This window comes from Ochotona curzoniae, unplaced genomic scaffold, assembly GCF_017591425.1.
Source record: "Ochotona curzoniae isolate NIBS_2020 unplaced genomic scaffold, NIBS_Ocur_1.0 contig_2692, whole genome shotgun sequence".
Lineage (NCBI taxonomy): Eukaryota > Metazoa > Chordata > Mammalia > Lagomorpha > Ochotonidae > Ochotona > Ochotona curzoniae.
The window spans coordinates 1,889,729-1,913,350 of record NW_024465556.1 but is presented as its reverse complement, the minus strand read 5'-3'; the positions used below and the strand labels follow the sequence as shown (position 1 = coordinate 1,913,350).

Sequence of the window (23,622 nt, the reverse complement as noted above, 5' to 3'; positions counted from 1 at the left end):
ATGCTTACCCATAGGATCATTGAAAGGATTATGTGTGTTAGTTCATTCAAGGCTTTTAGTGCAGTGTCTAACAGGAGAGTTTCTCAGTAAATATTTGAGCTATTTGAATATAATTTTAAACTTAGATGTGTGTATGGTATGTGTTTTCTGTAATTCAATCTTACTTAACAATGTATGTATTGATATGAATCTGTACATTCTTTCATATTCCATGCAGGTTCTTGGATATATGACTTAGTTTCTGGTTCAGTGCTAATAAAAACTTAGCAAATTTTACTGCTTTTAAGAGGCTGGAACTCATATGATCCATCTTCTTAAAAGAAAACGATTTCCTACTGAAGTTTTTCCTAGTTTTTAGCTCTGGCTTGCAGCAAACGTTCTTGAGAGTTTCTTTATAAAATGGCCATAATGATTGGATTAACAACGATGCTTGTTTCACATCTTAACATATACTTGAAAATTGTTCTCTGAAAGTAAATATTGTATCAGTACTTCATAAGATTCCTGATTTTCCAGTTTTACATCCAACTCGCAGATGTTGTTTTAATTTTTACTAATTTGTTCCACGCACAGTGGTATCTAGCTTTAATATGTGTTTCTCCAATTATTTCCAAAAATTAGCATTATCCGCCCCCTATGTTTGTTAGCTTTTGATTTGTTTTGAGAAGTATAACTTCATAAAAACCTGACCTGTTTTATAATGGGTAGTTTTACTGCCCATCTCATTGAGCATAGGGACCCTTTAGGTGTTGTGAATGTATTAATTATGTAATTTTTTTTAACATTTATTTATTTTTATTGGAAAGATGGATATACAGAGAGGAAGATCTTCCATCCAATGATTCACTCCCCAAGTGAGTGCAACAGTTAGTGCTGAGCCAATCTGAAGCCAGGAGCCACGAGCTCTTCCAGGTCTCTCATGCAGGTGCAGGGTCCCAAGGCTTTGGGCTGTCCTTGACTGCTTACCCAGGCCAGAAGCAGGGAGCTAGATGGGAAGTGGGGCCGCTGGGATTAGAACTGGAGACCATATGGGATCCCAGTGCACGCAAGGTGAGGATTTAACCACTACACTATTGCACCGGGCCCTAATTACATAGCTTTTGGTTCTCCCTGACAAAAGATTAGTTCTTATTGTGTATTGCTAGTGCTTTTTCTTAATTTGTTGCTTATCTTAGGTATATTTATAGTGCTTTTGATTGACATTCACATCTGTTATATAGCGAGAACTCAAATTGTGGTACAGGGTAAGCAGCTGTTTTGGCGCCAGCATCCCACACTGGAGTGCCCATTCAAGTCTTGGCTGCTGCACTTCTGCAGCTTCCTGCTGATACCCCTGGGAAGGATATGGAGGATGACATGAAAGCTTAGGATGTTCAGGTGGATTTCTGGGGTCCTGGCTTTGGCGTATACCAGCCTCTGTTTGTGCAGCCATTTGAGGAGTGAAGCAATGGGTGTAATATCTCTCTCAATGTACAGAAATGCTTCAGCTAAATAAATCTACAAAAGAAAAGTCAGAAGGAATGAGTCAGAGCTTTAGTTTGCCAATGAAGGTTGTCTTGCCTTCATATTTTATAGCTGGGGACACTGAGACCCCAGGAGCCCGAGTGATTTTTCCAGGATAATGAATGGCATAATCAGAACACATGACATCAGATCTGATCTCAAGGCTTTCCCCGCTTATACTTCAGAGAGCTTTTTGGTGAACTTCTTTTTCATCAGCCTTTTTTTTTTTTTTTGGTTAAACAAGACACTGTTGAGCCTGACTTTTGTGGTTTTTAACTTGAACTTTAAGTCTGATAAATGAGCCAGTACCTTTTACCTAATATACATGATACTTATTTTAGATGTTTACATTACAAAACCTTTCCTTTAGATGAACAAAAATTTATTTGGGATTTATTTATTTTAAAAGACAGTGATGTGGAAGAGAGGTGTGGGGGGGGGCGGGGACAAGACAGCTTCCAACTGTTGGTTCCCACTCTCTTGGGTGGCAGGAACCCACATACTTGAACCGTCACTCTTGCCTCCCAGGATGCGTGTTAACAAAAAGTTGGACCAGATGCAGAGGTGGACTCCATTTCAAACACTCTGATGTGGGATCCCGGTATTCTAACTGGTGGTTTAACATACCATGCTGCAATACTCACTGCAGCTTCAGTGTATATTTTCAAAGATCCACTCCTTTTTTTGCACTCTGTATTGCTTAGGGGGAACTCTTTAAGTTCAGAATAGTACCCAAGGCATACAATTAGGTTTTGGTCCATTTTTCTTTGAAAAATAGGAAGGGTAATAATACTGAAGAAAGAGCAATGAAGACAACTCCTGCACGTGACTTCTTTCTCTGGCGTCACACTTCATCCCCTTCCCATTGACTAGAGAGCAGCAATGTTTGTTGCTGTCAACACTACCTTTTGCAATCTAAGCACATGTTTCTTTATCTCTTCTCTTCAGCGCCAATGTGGCTGCAGGTAGTAGAATCAAAGATTAGTAATGTAAAAAATCCCAGTAAGTTATTCTGAAATCTGAAATCGTGTGAGCAGCTTAGTTTGAAAAAGCAGTGCTACCAGCCTTTCTCTTCCTCTTCAGTGTGTTGTTTTTTCCATGATCTTTGTTTCATCTTTCTCATGTCTCCCTCACTACTCATCCTTCTGCTCCATCTTCTGCAGTCTTCTTTTCCCCCTCTCTGGCCTTCTCTTTCTATTTTTCATAATAAATGTACTATGAATTATATAGGTTTAAAAGGTATTTGTTTTGTCCCCCTTCTCCACTCCTCTAAATTTAACAAATCAAGTTAAGTTTTACATTGTGGAGTCCTTAGGCCCACAGTGTTTGTTGGGCTTGCTAGGCAAATATGCTCTTAACAACAACAACAAAATTTTTTAAAGCATTATGTTATTATTTACAGAAAGTTTCTTAGTTTCATTGTGGTCTATGACTCCTTAATTGTCTTCCTGATGGTTCCACTTCTACCTCTTTAAAATGCTATAGTGCAAGCCTTTTAATTCTTTGTTAGCCAGGAAAACCCAAATAGTTCCTTTACCAAGCTAGAAATACATAGTTTTTTCAACTATACCATGCACAGGCTTCTATGGATATTTAACCTTTAAAAGCTTGCGGGAAATAATAACCCACACATTTTTACTTTTTTCCTCCCAGATTTAATTCAGGTAGCTTTTTTCACCTGTTCATTTGACCTGGCAATTAAAGGTACTAAGTCTCCTTGGTGTGATGTTTTTGACATAGATGATGCAAAGGTAAGTGTTAATTTTTTAGTTTCTTTGCTTATTTGTTTGTTTATGTTTGCATGATGTTGGTTTTTGTTACTTGAGGTCACTTTTTCTGAAAATAGTTAGGCAGCATAAACTGTTTTGTGGCTAACTTCTGACTTTTTAATAAAGAGATATGTTTGTTCAACTAAATGTCACTTATTTATAATAAACAGTTCGGGTTCATAGAACTCTGGAAAACATGTTTTTCCATGGTGATTGTATTTCTAGGTCCACCCAATTAAAAATCTGTTTATCCCTTCATCAGATTTTACTAGTGGACGGCATCATTGAGTTGGTATAATCCAAATATCTGTTTTTATAGGAAGTCAGTTTTGCAAGGATAAATGATTTTTTGGAGTCCTGTCTCTGACTGTTTTCATGAGAATTGGCTTCTGTGTTCCACCTGGTGGTGGCAGTAATTCATCTACAGTTCTTTCCTGCATACTTCATTTCCTTTTTTTTTTTTTGTCTTTTTCCTTTTTCTTTATTCATGTTTCTGACTTTCAGCCTCTACTGGCTGTAGGAGATAAATTCAGGTCAACTTTGGGATGTTAGGTATCAGAGATGGGGTAGGAGAATATTATTTTGTTAAGCAATTTTAAGCTCTTATCGCTCAGGATATGGATTTGTGACATCTTGCATACATATTAAACCTTAGGTATTTCTCATGGAAATTGATGATGAACTTCAATATTTAATTTCAGAGTTTGTGTAGAAGCATACTGTTTGCCAGACAGAGTGGAATTTTTAAGCTGAAATAATTTTACCAACCCAGTGTGGAAGATCAACACATGATTATGTTGTCAGGAACTTCAGGAATCAACAATAGAATACAGTAATAAGATGATTCCTGTGCTAGTGTGTGAGTATGGTTTGCAGGGAAAGGACTCTGTAGGTGGTTGCTGTGGGGTGCTGGAGACCAGTAGTGAGGAGGTATATGGTATTTCCCTTCAGTGCTCTAGGCTCTGGTGGCCTCCTTGTTTTGCTGCCTTGAGTACCCAGCATCCTCCTCACCCTCTGTGTAATTCAGGGGCTCCCTGGTCTCTCTTCCTGTGATGTGCTTTGTGCCTTGGATGGTCATGCAGCTTGTATTATAAATTCTACTTTTAGAAGTGGAATGGGCACTGCTAATATTTATGCCAGTGTAGGTATAAACGGAGGCTTACAGGGCCACTCACTGGGAATAACTCCCTTTCTCTCTGCTCAGGTTGATTCCAAGGGAAGAACATGATTGAAGTGATCTTCAGTGTTGTGTATGGGTGGGTCTTGGCAAAAGGGAAATTCACTTTTTAACAGAATTTACCTACCCAGTTAATCTAGGTGTTGGAGTATTTGGGCAAATTCACCTGCCTGTCGCCACGTCTGTTCCTTTCCTTTTCTGAGAACTCTATCATGTGGCCTCTTATTTTGAAGATCGGTCATTTCTGGGTTAAATACAGCCTGCTTCCCTCACAGTGACCGTGTGTTTCTCAGGCCATAGCCAACCTCTGTTTATTCATCCCCTGATCACCTGCTTGTATTTCTGTACTGTATATCACTGATAGTTAATCTCTCTCCCTAGTGTTTTATGTTCGTTTTTGTGCTATTGTAATAAATGACCTCAGATTAGTGAACTAAAACAATGCAGATCTATTTTCTTTAGCGTTCTGGAGATCACACATCCAAAATGAGGGTGAAATCAAGGGAGTGAGGGAAGCCTTGTTTCTGGAGCCTGCAGGGAAGGAGCATACCTTGCTCTTCTAGTTTCTAGAGGCTCCTTGCTATCACTGCGTCTTCTCCCTACAACACCTCTGTAACCCTGACTGAAGGAATCTTCTGATTACGTTGTAACCCCTTATACTTCAGAATTTTCTCCCCATTTCAAGGATCCCTTGCTGATCACAGCTTCAAATTTGTTTTTGCCATATAGCGTATTCATAAGACATACAGAGTAACATAGAGACACAATGGCAGGCATCTGTTGTGTTCACTATATATATTTACTTTTTTTTTAAGGAAAATTCTTTTTACTTCTTTGAAAGGCAAAGAGAGATTAATCTTCATCTGCTGGTTTCCTTTCCAAATACCTACAACATCAAGTGGTGGGCTGGGCTGAAGCTGAGCCTGGAACTCAATGGGGTCTCCCATATGGGTAGCGGGGGCCTAGGTCCTCGACTATGGCATACATTAGCAGCAGACTGAATGGAAGTAGAGCTAGAAGTTGAAACTTTGGCACTCCATCTCTTTGCCTTTCAAGTAAAATAGAAATAAAAAGGAAAAATTTAAAAAGATCCGTAAACTAATGCTTTTCTGTAGGATATCCTTTTTTGCATCTTTGTATTTTTCCACTGTAATAGATATATCTAGAGTTTCTGTTTCTTCTAGATCTGTGTTGGTATTTAATATTTTTACTATAAAGATCATTCATGTCATTCGGATGTGCAGAGATCAACAAACTTAGTTTTTCAGTTTTTCCTCTCTGATCATTTCCCCATTATTGTGTTTTTACTTTTTTCTTCAGTATGATAAATATATATTACTCTGTTTTTTTTTCCTAAGAAGCAATTTATCTTTTTCTGTTTTTGAATCTTGTGTAATAGACTCAGCAAGCAGGTACATGTTTTTTGTACATTTTCAGCATTATGCTTTTAAGGTTTTATTCATTCCATTGCATGTAGGAATATTTTCTTTGCTGTTTGCTATTCCATTATGTATGTATGATGATTTATTCATTATGTTATTGGTAGAGATTTTGTTTTCAATTTAGGGCTGTTATGAACAATGTTGCTGTGGACATTCAGGTCTACATCAGTGGCAAGGGCGCAAGCATTGGCTGATTTGTTGCTGTCTTCCCAGGAACAATAGCATGGAGCTTGATCAGCAGCAAAACACTAGAATTGGTATTCTGATGTGGGAATGTGGCATCAGAGGTGTTAGATTAGCCCACCAACGCTGGCCCCTTGTTTTAGCTAGCCCAGATGAGCGCATATGCAAGAAGGATTAGGATTCTTTCAGTTTGATTACTTGCACTGACCATCTGACCTTGTGTCACACAAACTGTCAGAGGGGCTGTTTCCAGGGAAAGATTGTTGTTTTTTTGTTTTTTTTTTTTTGCTCCTCCAGGTAACTCATGCTTTGAAGATCTATCTTTTGCTGACTTTGAGGTTAATACATTTATTTTAAATTTATTTCAAAGGCAAAGAAACGGGGATTGAGATCTGCCATCTGGTTCACAGGTTTATGAGACTCCTGCCTAGCTTTCTCTTCTGATGCTCTGCCCTCCTGATCCCTTTTAACACCTCACAAACTGAGCCCTGACCCCTCAGCTTGTGTCAGTTTTGACGTTTACCTTTCAAGCACTTTGCTATGATTTTACTTATAGTTTGTGTAATTCTTCAAACGTTAAGGGTGCCATGTGTATTTATGTTAGTGTTTTGGTAATAAATGAAGTTATGCTGTTTATTAATCTTAACCCACTTTTCACTCAGCAGTGTGTCTTGAAAATCTGTTGTGTCAATTATCTCATTATGTAACTTCTGTGATAACTGTGAAGTATTGCACAGAATATGTATACCTTAGTTTGTTTGATAGTTACTATCTACTAGTGGAATGTAGGTATTTCCAGGAGGGGTTTAGTTCCTCTAAGACGTTCCTGTAGAGTCTCTGCTGTGTTCCTGTGTAAACATTAATGTGTAAAAAGTAGGGTTAAATGGATCTGAGAGTTTGTGCGTAGAGTATATGTGCTTCCCTAGATTTTGCTGTCTTGCTTTCTGAAATGTCTATAGCGGTATACTTTCCTCCGTTCAGACTCATGTCCCATATCCTTACAATACTTTTATTAGTATTTTTGGCAAACTGATTTATGAACCAAAGTAACTTATTTTCTATCTTGTCAAAATCCCAATTCACTGTTGGAATCTTTCTGTGCTATAATGAACAAATAAATATAAAACTTCTCTGTGTTTTTCCTGTTTCGTCACTATCATCTTAATATAATTTTAGAAGAAACGTGTGATGAATGCTTGTTCTTAACCCATTCTCCTGAATTGTCATGAATACCGGCTTATGTGGATTTACTAAACTGCTTTTACTTCCAATCCCTAGTATTCTCCTGGATCAAATATGTAATGCAGCAGAAATCTCTGTGTCATTGACCATGTGGCTAATTCCTAAATACTTGAAATGACGGTTATAAACCAATGAATATGAAAAATCTGATATATTTTGTGTAGGATAATAATTAGACAGTATAGCTTTTATAAAGAATCTTTATAAAATCAGGAAATATTGTTATATTGATGACAGCATGTTAAAATGATTTTAAAATTTTTTTCTTTTCAGGTATTAGAATATTTAAATGATCTGAAACAGTACTGGAAGAGAGGACATGGTTATACTATTAATAGTCGGTCCAGTTGCACGTTGTTTCAAGATATCTTTCAGCACTTGGACAGAGCAGTTGAGCAAAAACAGAGGTAAAAATTAAAAAAATAGAAGTACATTTTGAGCTGACTATCAAGCTTTGTATTAAATGTATTAGAATGAATGATAAAAATAAGGTTTGCATGTGATTTTTAAAAAGCGTTTTATTGGTTGATACACTCAAACAGTATGCTGTGCTTGGAATCCTGTTTATTCTGAAACTTTGTATGTAGCCAGTTTCTTTTTTTTGACAGCAGTACAATGATGGTGAATATGCTACAGTTTATATTATCTACTTTTGCTTGGAGGCATTTAGTTTTTGTTTTTTGCCATTATAAATAATATGATTATGAACCTTCTCCTACAACTCTTGTTTTGAAAGTGCCAAATGTTTTTGTTTTAAAGGACATTTTCTCATTATAAGGCCTTTGTTAACGTTCTTTTAAAGACTGTTACAGCCATTAAATGACTAATATGTTAACTTTTTTTAATCCTCCAGTTAACTCTTTAATCTTTTACTATTTTCAGGTTTTGTAATTGAATATTTCTTTAGATTGTGTAGTTCCATGTTTTAACATAAGGTGGCAGCATTGAAATAATGTGTAGTGGTATAATATGTACCTGTTTTGCTCGTCTGCCTGAGGTCCCACTCTTTATAAGAGGGTAGGTACCTTGGTATTCAAAGTTTCTAGGAACATATGGAAATTCTAGGTCTTTTTGTTATGACTTTCTGATGTCAGTATTCCATGCACTTTAACCTGGAACATCAGGAATCCTAGTGTAGATTGCTGAGAACTACTAGCCAAATAAGACAAAAATTTATAAAACTAGATTGGCTATATTTGAGTGCTGGTTCAAATGTCCAGTTGCCTTTCCAGTACCTAAGTTTTGACTCCCACTCGGTTGTCGAGTGTGGGCTCTAGGGCTTGTTCCGTTCCTTGTTGTCTCCTTAGTGTCTAGAGCAGTGAATAGGATATTGTTAGTGCTCCCATTGTTCTTGTAGTCTGTGCTCTTATTATCTTCCAAGAAACCCAAGCCACAAACCTGCAGATGATTCTTTATTCCAGCCCCATGGGGCATCTTCTATACCTGTTGGTATAACTTTCAGCATATTAAGAAAGAATATGCAATTCTGCTGTTATAATAGTGGAACACTGTTGTACATTGTGTTGTTTTATCTTCTTTCATTCCATTCTAATTACCTATTATATGCATTTTATTGTAGGTAAGCAGAGGTTGTTTAATGTTAGTTTATTAATATATTAGTTATTATTTCTGCAATTATTTTCCATTGATACGTATTTTTCAACTTATTACTGAATTGTATCCAACATTTTTGGAATTACTCTCAAATTTATTGCCATTATCTGTTCTTGCTATATTTGGGGCGTACGCTTACTCTGTGCAAATTCTAAGAGCATAACTGAGACAAGCCTGGTTTCAGCTGATACACACACACCCCTTGATTTTTAATAACTGTTGTTCCATGGAATTGATTGTTATACTCATTCTTTAAGTACTGACACCATCATGACAATTGTCTAGGTAGAATTTGGTTGGAGAGGACTGATGAGAATGTTCTAAGAAGGAAGAAGATAGATCAAGATCTGTCTGGGACTGAAAAGAGAGTGTTTGATGGGGGATGCTAAGTCAGTCAGTTTGATGGTTTCAGTGGAACAACATTTGGAAATAAGTCATACTAGGTATATGGTTTTCTCTGTGTTAAAAAATATACTTAATCTGTCTTCTAGATGCTGATTTTAAAGTTTGTTATTTGTCTTTTAATGTTTGTGTTGAGAAGATTGTGTGGATTGTGATTGTCAGTGCTTGGACATCTCTTAAATTAGGATACTGGTGTGTAAGATTTTTTTGTTTAAAAAAACTGGACAGATCTATTTAAGATTTATTTTTATTATTTTTTTATTGGAAAGGCGGATATACAGAGAGGAGAGACAGAGAGGAAGATCTTCCATCCGATGATTCACTCCCCAAGTGAGCACAACGGCCGATGCTATGCCGATCCGAAGCCAGGAGCCTCTTCTGGGTCTCCCACAGGGTGCAGGGTCCCAAAGTCTTGGGCCGTCCTCGACTGCTTTCCCGGGCCACAGGCAGGGAGCTGGAAGGGAAGCGGGGCTGCCGGGATAGAACCGGAGCCCATATGGGATCCCAGGCGTTCAAGGCGAGGACCTTAACCACTTGCGCCACCGCGCTGGGCCCAGATCTATTTAAATACAGAGCTTTTTTGCAGTTACTTTTTGAGTGTTTGCTATGTTCAGGTTATTATGTAGGTATAGGCAGTAGAATTTATACAAATAAATAAGCATATCTTAGTTATCTCAAAGAACTTTTGTCCTGTTAAGGAGATTATATAGCAGCACTGAACAGATAAAAACACAAGTGTTAATAGATTCATTTAGTGTTAAGTGTTAAGATTCATTTAGATTATGGGATTTATTAGGGGTTAAATGGGGAAAAAAGAGTCTGAGGCAGGCCACTGAAGACTTTTCATTAATCTCAATATCAGCTGCTAGTACTTGTTTTAGTATAATATTTTCTACAGCTTTTATTGGGAGCTATAACTGATGTAATAAAGTGAACTGCACATATTTAAAGTGGGCAATTTGATGAATTGCTACAACCTGTGACATGATCACTGCAATTAAAATAAAATTTCTGGCCTGTCCAAAGTTCTGTGGTGGCCATTTAAATTTGGGGGAGGGGAGGGTTAGGCTTTTTTTATTATTATAACTGAAATCTTGAAGTTGAGACTAAATTTTGGGGGCTGACATTGTGATGCTAACATTCCATTTTGGAGAGCAGTTAAGTCCAGCCTACCCTACTTTTTTTTCCCCTATATATGGTACAATTCCATTGGGTCTGGGATTTCCCTACCTCTTCCCCAAATTCCTACTCTCTTACTGATTTTTCTCATATTATTACAATAATGTAGTCCTTCTTAAGCAGTCATCATAACTTCATCAGTCTGATATTTCAGTGTGATCTGACATTGCTAGTGCAGACAAGGCCAGATGGTCCAGCATCTGATTGTCTAGATATGTCCAACAGTTTCATTGGGCGTCCATCTTTGATTTGGAAATAGAGATGCGTACTGCATTGTATCTTCACATCTGGATATGATAGTCTCAATTACACTGTCACTATTTCCCATTCCAGGCAACTGATGCTTTGCTTTCCGTCCTTATAGATTACTCAGTATACTTTGCAATTTTATGTACGGTAACTATTACAGAATGTACATTTTTTGGTTTGGCCTCTTTGATGAAGAATATTGATTATAGAATCCATCTATATTGCTATCTGTATCCATAGCTCATTCATTTTAAAGACTGGTATCTCATGTCTAACTTTATCACTGATTATTTCTGGTGGATATTTCAATTGCTTCTGCTTTTAGGGCTATTACAAATAAAACAGCTATAAATATTCAGGGCTTTGTATGCATATGTGTTTTCTCTTGGATGTAGTCTAGGGATGAAATAGTTAAATGTAGTTTCTTATTTGTTTACTTTTTTATATTTCAGAAATAGAAAGGGACAGGTCGGAAAATAGTGAGACCTTTTGTCTGCTTGTTTATCTCCCAGGTGAATGTATGGCCACAGGTAGGCTGGGCCAAAGTCAGGAACGCAGGCCAGGACTTCCGCGCAAGTGTTAAGAACCCAGTGACTTCTAGCCATCTGTTACTTTGCATGGTCTACATTAGCAGGGTGCTGAAGTCAGGAGCTGGAACTGAGCCTTGAACCCAAGCCCTTCGATGTGGGATATCAGGCTTCGTGCGTGGTAGCTTAGCCACTAAACTAGCTTATCTTATAGGGGAGATTTTTGCTTCTTATGCACTTTTTATGAACTTATGAACTTCTTCTGAACTGTTGAACTTTTTCTATCAGTGTTTGAGAGTTCCAATCTCACATTTTAGCTGAGTCTTATAGTAGGCCTTGTGCTTCCCTGGTAGCTAGTGATTGCATCTTTTCTTCTAATTGTTTACCGTATATGTTAACCACTATGGTAAAGCCTGTTCAAATCTTTCTGCCCACTTTAATTTTTTTTGCCCATTTTTAAATTTGAGTTGTATTCTCCATTATTGTCATTGTAGGAGTTATTTATATACTAGATATAAGTTGCTTGTTAGATTTAACCTTTGCAAATACTTTTCATAGTTTGTGATTTGCTTTTTTAGTAACACCTTTTTATTTTATTTATTTTTAAAGATTTATTTATTTTTATTGGAAAGTCAGATATACAGAGAGGGGGAGAGACAAAGAGGAAGATCTTCCATCTGATGATTCACTCCCCAAGTGGCCGCAATGGCTGGAGCTGAGCTGATCTGAAGACAAGAGCCCAGAGCTTCTTCCGGATCTGTCACATGGGTGCAGGGTCCCAAGGCTTTGGGCCATCCTTGACTGCTTTCCCAGGCCACAAGCAGGGAGCTGGATGGGAAGTGGGGCTGTTGGGATTAGAACTGGTGCCTGATATGGGATCCCTGCGTGTGTTAGGCAAAGACTTTAGCTTCCACCTACCACACTGGGCCCATAACACCTTTTCGTTGTTGTTGTTGTTAAAGATTTATTTATTTTGGGCCCGGCACGGTGGCGCAGCGGTTAAGGTCCTCGCCTTGCACGCCTGGGATCCCATATGGGCTCCGGTTCTAATCCTGGCGGCCCTGCTTCCCATCCAGCTTCCTGCCTGTGGCCTGGGAAAACAGTCGAGGACGGCCCAAGACTTTGGGACCCTGCACCCACGTGGGAGACCTGGAAGAGGCTCCTGGCTTCGGACTGGCATAGCATCGGCCTTTGTGCTGCTCACCTGGGGAGTGAATCATCAGATGGAAGATCTTCCTCTGTCTCTCCTCTGTGTATATCCGCCTTTCCAATAAAAATAAATAAATCTTTTAAAAAAAATTTATTTATTTTTATTGGAAAGTCAGATATACAGAGAGGAGGAAAGAAAGAGAGAAAGACCATCCATCTGATGATTCACTCCCCAAACGACCGCAACGGCCGGTGCTGTGCCGATCTGGAGCCAGGATCCAGGAAACTCCTCCAGGTCTCCCATGCAGGTGCAGTGTCCCAAAGCTTTGGGCCGTCCTCCACTGCTTTCCAAGGCCATAAGCAGGGAACTGGATGGGAAGTGGAACTGCCGGAATTAGAACCTGCGCCCATATGGGATCCCAGCGTGTTCAAGGCGAGACTTTAGCTGCTAGGCCACCACATCGGGCCCCCATAACACCTTTTTAAAAATTGTTTTCATGATATGATTCCGTAAGCACAGGGATTTCCCCTTCCTCCCCACACTGTTTTCCCCCATATTATTCAGTTGTATAAGGCTTCATCAGCATTCACATGTCTATCATTCTGCTATCTAAGTGCATCATGGCATTGTAGATATAAATAGTGGTATAAAGTCTAGCATCCGATTGTCAAGAAGTATTTAACAGTTTTGTTAGGAGTTTTTCTTTTATTTGAGAGTATAATTGCATATTCAATATATATTCGCTTCCTGGAATGCTAGTCTCTATTTTATAATTCATCTATGAGAATATATGTATATACATGTTTACCTGTGTACCTGTTTGTCTTGTGTTTTACATGAAAGTTGCCTTATATCAGAGAATGTATGGTTTGTCCATTGGGATTAGGTTATTTCACTGACCATGAGAGTCTTTGATTGGGATCATTTTGTTGTAAATGATAGAATTTCATTTTTAATGGCTTAGTAGTATTCCATGGACAAGATACACCGCAGTTTCTTTATTCATTCCTCTTTTGACAGGCATCTAGTTAATAACAGCTTTTGATGAGCTGATTTTTGTACTACCATTAAGGCATTTCCTCCCCAGTATCTGTATTATATCCTGTTTATGTTGAAGTTTTCCTAGTTGGCTAAGTGAACACATACTGTTCCTGCCCCCTATGTTAGCTTTGAGAATTTTTTTGCCTGTTCCTTTACAGCTGTTTTCCTTCAGATCTGTGGTTTTCTCTCATGGTTGTGCTGAGTAATGCCTGCTGGAAACAGGAGGGAAGCCCCTGCTGAGCTGCAGCGCTCTCTCCAGGGTCTCTTCTCTGGTACTGCGTCCTGTGGATCAAGCCAGCATGGCTTCCCTGAATTCTCACTCCCGTCTCATGGTTGCCCTGCTGTTCAGGCTTCCTCTTTATGTGCCTGCAAACTAGGTGGTGAGTGGGAACACCTCATTTCCTTTCCTTTTCTCCCCCAGTGTCACGTGTTGAATTTCTGAAAACTGTTCTTTCGTCTGTTTTGGTTTGACTTTCTAGTACTTTGAGGTGGAATGGTAAGTCTGATCCCCTTATTCTACTTCTGTGTAGTTTTGCTTGAGAAAAGCTTTATGCTGATGGTGTTCTTTCTGTTCTTGATTTTTGTTAAGCTGTTGTTGATGGTTCTCCATGTGCTCGCTGGATTTGATGTTGCAATCAGAGGTATAAGATGACCTGAAATAAAGCCTTTTTTTATGGTGATTTTCTTCCCAAAGCATCTCATATCTCTGCTGGTTCATGTTGCTTATTTGTGCACTTACATAAGCCGGGGAATTATGAGTTGTATAAAGCTCTATCTGATATGCCTGGATCATGTTTAAAAATATACTTGAAGTAATATCAGTTGAGTGTGAAACATGAATTAAGAGCTTAGAAAGATCTAGCTGAGTGCATTTGGGGGAAAAACATGCAATTATTATTTTTCTGGTTAAGCTTTTTGAATGACTTTTAAGTATTTGTTTTGTATATTTTACCTATTTTGAACACATGCGTTATAATCAACCCAGATTTAGTGATGCAATTTCAGACTTCAAAGTAAATATTTTTTTTGGGGGGGGTGGACCGGCAGCGTGGCCTAGCAGCTAAAGTTCTTGCCTTGAACATGCTGGGATCCCGTATGGGCGCTGGTTCTAATCCCAGCAGTTTCACTTCCCATCTAACTCCCTGCTTGTGGCCTGGGAAAGCAGTAGAGGATGGCCCAAGGTCTTGGGACCCTGCACTCTTGTGGAAGACCCAGAAGTTCCTGGCTCCTGGCTTTGGATCTGCTGACTTCTGGCTGTTGGGATCACCTGGGGGAGTGAACCAGTGGCTGGAAGATCTTTTTTTCTGTATCTCCTCTTTTTATATCAGCCTTTCCAATAAATAAAACAAACAAGCACATCTTTAAAAAAAATGAAATAAGGTAACATAAGAGTTGACTGGATCATAACCCTAAGACATTCTGATGGTTTCTGTACATTCGTATAGATTATTTATTTTTTCTTATGTTTGTGTTATATACATTTTCCAGTGTTTTTAATGAAATGTATATTCTTTTTTTCAATTTTTCATGATGTTTACATAGTTGATCAGGGTGGGAAAGATCAAGAGTTAGGGGAAAGTGGGTAAAACCATTGTTTCCGAATTTTCTTTTTCTTTTTCCTCTGTCTTGGGGGGAAGATGAGGGGAGAATCCGCACCCAGCCTCCCAATTGTCCCAGTAATCAGGAATAGGGAACGGCCACTTGATAACAACTCAGCATCCCCGATGTGGATCGTGCTCTGAGGATTCTGCTTAAGTGTTTTCTTTAGTTCTGAAATGCTGTCGTTCTCACTGGTACAAGGATGAGTAAATTTTCCTTTCAAGGTCCTTTGGCTGACATGGTTGACCTTAGAGACTCCATTCACCCAGATATTTGCTGTCATCACTTGATTGGGGTAGTTGTCCAGTTTGTTCTGCCCTCTTTTCTCTGCTGTAGTGCTGTATATCTTCTGCAGACCCCAGTGCACTGCCATAATCCTCCGTGTGCATTTGGGCCTGCCACCCACTGCTTGTCTTTTCCACTGAGGTGGCCCGTTCTGACACATGCACTCTGTGGTCAGTCCACTGATCCTGGACATGAGCCCTCATGTCCCTGCACACTCTGACCTGTGCCATCCCCCAGACACCCTGCATCGTTACAACTAAGCATCCACAAGCACGCCTCTGGACTTCACCCAGCAGCATTGGTGCTCAGGCCACCTGACCTGGGCCTTGCCAGAGCCCCCTCCACCAGACTCACAGTCCTGGGACTCAACATGCAGGTGGGACTAAGTACCCAGGCTCACATACCTGGCACCCGTGGCCTCCCCCTCCATCTTTAGGGAAAAAAAGATAGAATAGGCTAGGTGACTATAGGCTAATAGGCTGGCACACTGGTATGGTTAACACAGATTTGGCATTAACCAGGCCCAGGGTGCCTGCTTTTTTTCCAGCAGTATAACACTTGTCTAGGTACAAGACAATGTAGGCCATTGCCCACAGTTCAGGGCAGTGTACACCTTTAAAGTGGTTTTGTCCCAAGATTAATGCTTGTTTTAAAATTAGAGCAGAGTAAAAGATGTTGTTCCATTCTGTGCTTCTGTGTTCCCTGTTCTGTGGGACGCTATTTTGCTGAGAGTCCCAAAGTAAGAAATCATTATAGGTAGTCAGGTCACAGAAAATACCATCAGAAACAAATATGCATGAAAAATAGACAGATTCAAAACCAGTTGTTGGACATCTGAATTATTCTTTACTTGATATTAAGTATTTTAAAATAATTCATATGTTACATGTTTTAAGTACAGAATTCATTAGAATAAAAATAGCCAATCTTTGGAAATTCAGGAGAATTGTAGGTGTAATATTCTCAGGATGGAAGATTCTAAGGTATATAGCACAGAGTCCTGACTGTAGAGCATCTCCTAAAACTGGATCCAGGTTTTTATGAGTGTGCATGTTTTTTCTTTTAGTTCTCAAATAGCTTAGTCAAATTCTGAAATGATTTTATGCTCCTCAAAAGTTAAGAACCACAGTTGCAGTGGATATTGAGTATGTTGGGTCTCTTGACAGGCATTCCTTAAAAATATTTATGTCGGGCCCGGCGCGGTGGCGCAAGTGGTTAAAGGTCCTCGCCTTGCACGCCCGGGATCCCATATGGGCGCCGGTTCTAATCCCGGCAGCCCCGCTTCCCTTCCAGCTCCCTGCCTGTGGCCTGGGAAAGCAGTTGAGGACAGCCCAAAGCTTTGGGACCCTGCACCTGCGTGGGAGACCCAGAAGAGGCTCCTGGCTTCGGACTGGCATAGTATCGGCCCGTTGCGCTCACTTGGGGAGTGAATCATCGGACGGAAGATCTTCCTCTCTGTCTCTCCTCTCTGTATATCCGCCTTTCCAATGAAAAAATAATAAAAAAAATAAATCTTAAAAAAAAAATATTTATGTCTTCCTGCCAAAAATTTTCATTCTTATTTTTTTTTCTTTTAAAAGAAAAAAAGTTTGGTCCATTTACTCATGGCACCCTGAATCTCAACTCTGTTCACTGAATGGCAGTGGCTCAGAAGGCTATGTGGGGCTATTGATAGAGTAGAATAAATTAATCTTTGTATTTTCAGTCACTTGATGACAAAGTAATATCCAGCAGCCATATATAGAGAGTCATGTAACAGAAGTAACTCATTTCCCATTTCTTCCCCTTTTGTCCTCTATCTACCTACTTTATAACCCTCCCACTGCCCCCCGCGCAGGCACCTGCTCTCTTACTCACGCAAATGCTCACACCAGTTTGCTGCTGCCAGTGTTTTGGTCCTAACCACAGACCGCCTCTGCTTTGGAGGAGATTGGGAATGCAATCCAGCAGAGTCCTTGTGACATGCTTGGGGTTTCAGTGTACTAACAGAAAAACTGTGACTGTGGCTCTTTCATATAGCGTGGGCATTTTCTAACAACCAGAGTACATCAATTCCTAAGAAATAAGTGGCTTGGAACCAGATTGAATTCTTTAAATTTTAATGTGAGTTATGCACAAAGCAAAGAGTAACCATGTTCTTAGATACGAAAACAAGTCAATTTCTTGCAGAAATTACTGATATATTTTGTAAAAACCTGGATGATGCTTTTAGTGAAAATTGGACAATAACTACTCTTATATATTTGCTTTGAGATGCTTAAAGTTATGAAAAGAAACAGAAAAATACTATTGTAAACGTACACACACAAACCCCACAACTCTTTAAGTTTCTAGCAGAATGATGCAAGTCCCATATTTGATGTTTCGATTTTATGTAAAAGAAAATGTGATATGTTTTTCCATTTAACACTTACTCCACTTAACTTGGCCAGAGAAAATAGAAATTTGAGTTCAGTCTTAACGAAGGACAAAAAACATAACGAGCCTGTGCAGGTGTTTAAGAGGGATTAGATTAACCTTCTAGAGGGAAAATAAACTACTTATGGTCACAGACACCTCCATGGGAATAGCTTTTTAATATACCAGAGCTTGGTATTTTTCTTGTAGTGAGTTTCAGTGTGGTAGGAATCAGTTTGCTTGTTTATCCTTTCTTGTTAAAAAGCATCATTACATTGTTAGTTGTAAATGGACCCCTGATTTGAACTTTAAGAGGGTTCTTCAAAAAAGTTTGTTGGAAAATGGAATTAGAAGGTAAGTTTGGGGCAGGCATTCAGTGCAAATTAAAGTGTCTCTTGGGATGCCCACACCCCATACTGTAGTGCCCATCCTAGGTTGGAATCCTGGGTCTGCTTCTGATTCTGCCTTCCTGCTGATGGGCATCTTGGGGGCAGCTGGTAATGGCTAAAGTTATTAGGTCCCTGACACGCCAGTGGGAGACCTAGATTGAGTTCCCAACGCCTGTTTTAAATCTGGTCCAGTTCCTGATGTTGAAGACATTTGGGGACTGAACAGTGAGTGGCAGCCCTCTATTTCTCTGTCTCCCTGCCTGTCAGATAAAAAAATATTTAAAATTGTTTACAAAGTTAAAAAATGTATTTTGGTGCAAAAAAAAAATCTGAAACCATGTGTAGTTTCTATGTACTTCTTTGAAGTATCCTTTACATGGCAGAAAATTATTAGGTAAGTTCTTGGATTATATACCTCAAATTATGAGTTAGCGCTTCACGTTTCTTGGCAGCCGTGAGAAAAAAGGCTTTTTGGAGGGCATAATAAAAATTATTTTGTTGTCTTTATTCTAGTTTTCACTTGAGCCACTAAGGGTAAAGAAATTGAATTCAGGATAGGAAAAACAAAATAGTGAAGAAAGAAATTTATGTTTTAAACCTCAATTATTTGAACTTCAAGTTGTTACTTAGTGGGAGTACTTTTGAAATAAGCAAAAATTGCTTAATACTTTTTTAGATGTGACTTGTACTAAATTCTGCTTCCTAGCCTTAAAACTTCAACCTAGACATTTAGTAAAAATGATTAAACAAAAAAATAAAATTTGCTTTCTTAAAAACTATGTATGCCTTGCATAGCTACTTAAAAATAATTTTTGTTCCCTTTAGCATTTTAATGCAATGTTCATGTTGGCAGCATATGTAATAAAATATTAATAGTGGGCCTTTTGTTACTTTGAGCAAAATACCTGAGAGACTTAGGAAGGAAGGAATAAGGTTGGCTTCAGGTGTTTCTTGGACCCTAGGCAGGCTGATTTTTGGTTTAAGTATCTAGTGTGGCTTGAGAATGGCAGAGATGATCACATAGTGAGCCAGAAGCCTGAACTGCTTGCCTGATCTAATACTGCCTTCTGAGGTTATTCCTCAGTGACCTAAAGAGCTCCCACGAGGCCCATCTTGCAGATGCTGTAGGTAGATAAAATCTTAAACCTTTAATCCATCAACCTTTTAACATTAATCTGTTCACCAGTAACATGAATGAGACTTTGGGGATGAAACATATATATGAGTTTGGGGGACTAAATCACATTCTAACTATAAGAATAGGGCTTCTTTTTAAAAAGTTTTATGAATGAGTTCTTTCTGAAATAAATCTTGCTTGTTCCATGTTTTTGAGTCTTGTTTCTTGACTTTTTTTTTTTGAGGAAGACATAAACCAAACCAATCAAGATCTTTTTTATTCTATGTCCAGTAAAGATTGGTGCACATGAAAATAGGAATAGTTTGTGCATTTTTCCTTTAGGTGATTGATTATATAGGTGTATAATACACATAGGTGTATTTGTGTTGCTTTTAATACACCTGACCAGTAGTGAAGTTATTGTCAGAAAGCAAAAATGTAACATCATAATATTAACTCAAATGTGCTTAGGTTACAGTGACTTATAATTGGTACCCTGGAAATGGCCAAACTGATTTTAGGTCTGTCTGGAAAATCAGGGAGACGATGGAGAGGCCAGTATTTATGGGAAAGAGTGTGTGTGGCAAATACGGAATCTTTTCATATCAGTTCTGACTACAACTCGGAGTGCTTGTCAGTGGGGTGTCAGGTAGCTATTTCTGACTCACTGGAGATTTGGCCTAGATACAGAGTTCCATGAAATATCCCTATTTTCATCACTAGAATGAAAATTTAGGTGCAAACAGTCTTTATTACCAATCAAATTGAATTCAAAGTTGAGAATATAAGGCAATAAATGTAGTAAGAATTACTAAGAGAAAGAAGCAGGTCTTGTTAACCTCATAGAGACATCTTTCCCGTAACTGTAGGAGGCAGTTAGTCATATAGTATGTTCCTGAAATAGTATTTCTGCTCTGTTCATCACCTCACATGGTTGATGCTGAGTTTTTATAGGACAGTATCTCTTTATTCAAGTTTTTATTGCATATTCATTTCAGATGAAAAGCCTGAAAGTGTGATCTTTGCCTTTTTTACATTCTTGTATAAAACTGATGCTTTATTTAAGAAATAATCAATGTTCTTATTCTGTAGGATTTTACGTGTACTTTGACCAAATTGCATATTGCATGGCCAGTCCATATTTTTGTAACAGGAACCTTGTTGCCAACTACTAACAATATAGTCGTCCTTAACTAGTATACTGAAATACTGTGTTTCTCATATAAAAACTGATTTCACTTAAAATAATTTAAAATAATCAATGAAGCTGCAGCATTAAAATACTGATTTGGGGGGCTAGCATTGTGGTGTTGCTGATGAAATCACTGTCTGAAGTGCTGGCATCCCATACAGGCTCTGATTGGAGTCATGGCTGCTTTGCTTCTAATCCATCTTTCTGCTAATGCACCTGGGAAACAGCAGAAGATCCCCCAAATACTTGGGCCACTGCACCCACATGAGTGGCTTGGATGAAGCTCCTGTCTTAGGATTGGTCCAGCCCTGGCCATTGTAACCATCTGAGGAGTGAACCAGTGGATGGAAGATCTCTGTGTGTGTGTCCCCTTTCTCTGTAACTGTCTTTCAAATAAGTTTAAAATATCTACATCATCGTATGAAGCAGCTACGAAGCCTGTAGTGATGAGTATCTCATCTGATTATGACACACATTAAGAATGTATTCAGGACCCTGTTCAGACGCTACCTCCTCAGCAAGACCTTCAGTTCTTCTTGCACAGAATTCACTTCCCTTCTCTGGGTTCCCGTAGCACTTAGATACTAGTCTGCAAGATCCAAGAAAATGGTTTGTGTTTTTATTCTTTTACCCTCAAATCCCTCCCCCACCCTCTTAAAAAGAAGAGCTGTACGTTGCACTTAGCATGGAATGATAGGACCTGTTGCATTCAATAGATTACCCATGTGGACCTTTGAAAAGTCCTCCCATTTTAGATAACTGAACACAATAGTTTTCGCCTGGACATGAACCATATGGGATCCTGGCACTTGCAAGTTGAGGCATTGAGCCATCGTGCTGGGTGTGGTTTTGAGTACTTACATTTTTTTTTAATTTATTTTTTTTAAGATTCATTTATTTTCATTGGAAAGGCAGATTTATAGAGACAGAGAAAAAGATCTTCTATTTGCTGATTCCCTCCCAAGTGGCAGCAATGGCCAGAGCTGAGCCAGTGTGAAGCCAGGAGCTTTCTCCAGGTTTCCCACGTGGGTGCAGGTCCCAAGGCTTTTGGCCCATCCTGTACTGCCTTCCAGGCCAGAGGCAGGGAGCTGGATGGGAAGAGAATCAACCGGGACATGAACTGGCACCACTAGGGGATCTCAGTGCGTGTAAGGTGAGGATTTAACCACTACGCTACCTCACTAGGCCCTGGTTTTCATTACTTTTGATGGCCTAAATAATGTGTAATAATGATGGTGAGGGACTTAGAATGTCCTTTTGATGAATGGCTTTGGAATTTTACATCTTTCAAAGAATATTAGTCTCAAAATAGTGAATATTTATTCTTTAGTTTATTTTGAAATATTGTATTATAGTGTCTCAGTTTCCTAAATGGGTATTTCTACCGTAAGTTTGTTTTTTTAAGATTTGTTTTTATTTGAAAGGCAAATTTTTACAGAGAGGAAAGAGACAGAGAAAGTCTTCTATCCACTGATTCACTTTCTAAATGGCCGTAATAGCCAGAGCTGAAGTGTTCTGAAGCTAGATGCCAAGAGCTTCTTTCAGGTCTCCCATGTGGGTGCAGGGGCCAGAGAACTTGGACCACTCCCCCACTGCTTTCCCAGGCTGTGAGCAGAAAGCTGGCTTGGAAGTGGAGCAGGTGGAACATCAATCAGTGACCATATGGCTGGCACCACAGGGCAGAGGGATTGGCATGCTGCACCACTGTGTCAACCCCTGTTGCATAGCTTTGTTTTCTGTATGGATTTCACTTTGCTTCTTTCCTTTTGTCTGTGTTAATATGTGTTCAGTTTCTGGGACCATTTAGAATAGCAGGAGTGGGTAATGTCTCACCTGCAGGCCATGTAGGAAATCATTTGTTCTGGCATTCACAAGTAGGACTTGAAATTTAATACATTTGTAGCAGGCTAATTTTTAAGTTGATAAGTTTTCATGGCCTGTAAATGATGACATAGCTACCTGCATGACCCTTGGCAAGAGTTAAGGTTCCCCATCTCTGTCTTAGAAGCAGGCCTGCATCAGATTGCATTGCTAGTCTCAGAGTTCCTTTTCCCCATGTGGGTGCCTTGCAGGTGTGTGGGGTTTGCTCTCCTCTGAACCTGCTCTTCCCTTTGTCTCTGCTATTCATTCCTGCCTATGCTTGGCCCCATGCCCGGCAGTTTCTGTGCAGTGTGGGCCCTGCTTGGGATGTGCACCAGGACTAGATTTCTCCAGGACCCTCGCCTAACCTGCCTCACCCTCACCAAGTACTAGAATAGGCTGATACCTTCTGGCTTCAGCAGCTCCCTCAGGGTGGCCCCCTGCCATTTCAAGCAAATACAAATAGGCTGTTTGGGGTTCTGTCCTCAATTCAGCTCTGGTTTCTCTCTGCTTTCTCCAGCAGACGCTGATGATATGTGATTCTTGAGGTGATATGTGATTCTTGAGGCTATCTAGTGGCTGATGGGGTTACTTTTCCACTTCATTATTTGTGAATGTTTCTCATGGGTTTTGGACTTGCTCTCTGTTTTCATGTGGGGAATCAGGATGATCCAACACTTCTGTGTCTGTCCTAGAAATCCAGATACACTTAAGTTATAAGTCGACGTGGAAAGTGACTGGCAAGAAGTCAGATGGCTGGTTTTGGGTAAATAGATTTACAAACTGTATTTAAGAACAGGAGTCGTATTTGTTCTATAAAAGTTGGAAAAGAGCTAAGCAGTCATTCATTGCTTCTTGTAAAAAGATTTCTTTACCAGGAAAAAGTTACAGGGGAAAAAAAAAAAAGAACTTGAAGAAAAATACCTTAGCTGATAGTGTTGAAAGCAGTTTCTGTTTCTGGCGCTGTGTAAGCTCCTACTTCTAGCACAGGGACATGCTGTGTTGGCATGGGTGTGTTACCTCTTTCTGCTTCCCTGGCTCTGTTCTGGATTTTATACACAGATTGGGTCTTGTAAATCATCAGAGCGTTACATGAATTACCATTCATTGTTCAGACTTGATATTAACAAAAAAAAAATTACTGAATGATGTTTATCCTTATTTTTTAAAAAAATAGTAATAACATTTAAAATTTATTCTGAAGAGCTCCATGAAGTAGCCTATTTACTAAGGGCCAGTTGGCTTAGTTTCAGTTATAAAAGGCAATAGTGTTGAAATATCTGCTTCAAGTTCTCTTATACGCAG

The 23,622-nt window shown here is 39.2% G+C and overlaps 1 protein-coding gene across 5 annotated transcripts in view; it reads left to right on the top strand.

Moving 5' to 3' along the window:
* MINPP1 (multiple inositol-polyphosphate phosphatase 1) overlaps positions 1–23,622 on the top strand; it is a 41,029-nt gene that overhangs the window by 15,786 nt on the left and 1,621 nt on the right. For 4 of the 5 annotated variants that reach the window (XM_040975770.1, XM_040975766.1, XM_040975769.1 and 1 more), the window contains 2 exons: positions 3,157–3,254; positions 7,590–7,723. The exons of the other annotated variant lie outside the window; for it this stretch is intronic. In XM_040975770.1, coding sequence (XP_040831704.1) covers positions 3,157–3,254; positions 7,590–7,723 — 232 coding nt within the window. The remainder of the gene's footprint in view (positions 1–3,156; positions 3,255–7,589; positions 7,724–23,622) is intronic. 5 annotated transcript variants of the gene reach the window in all.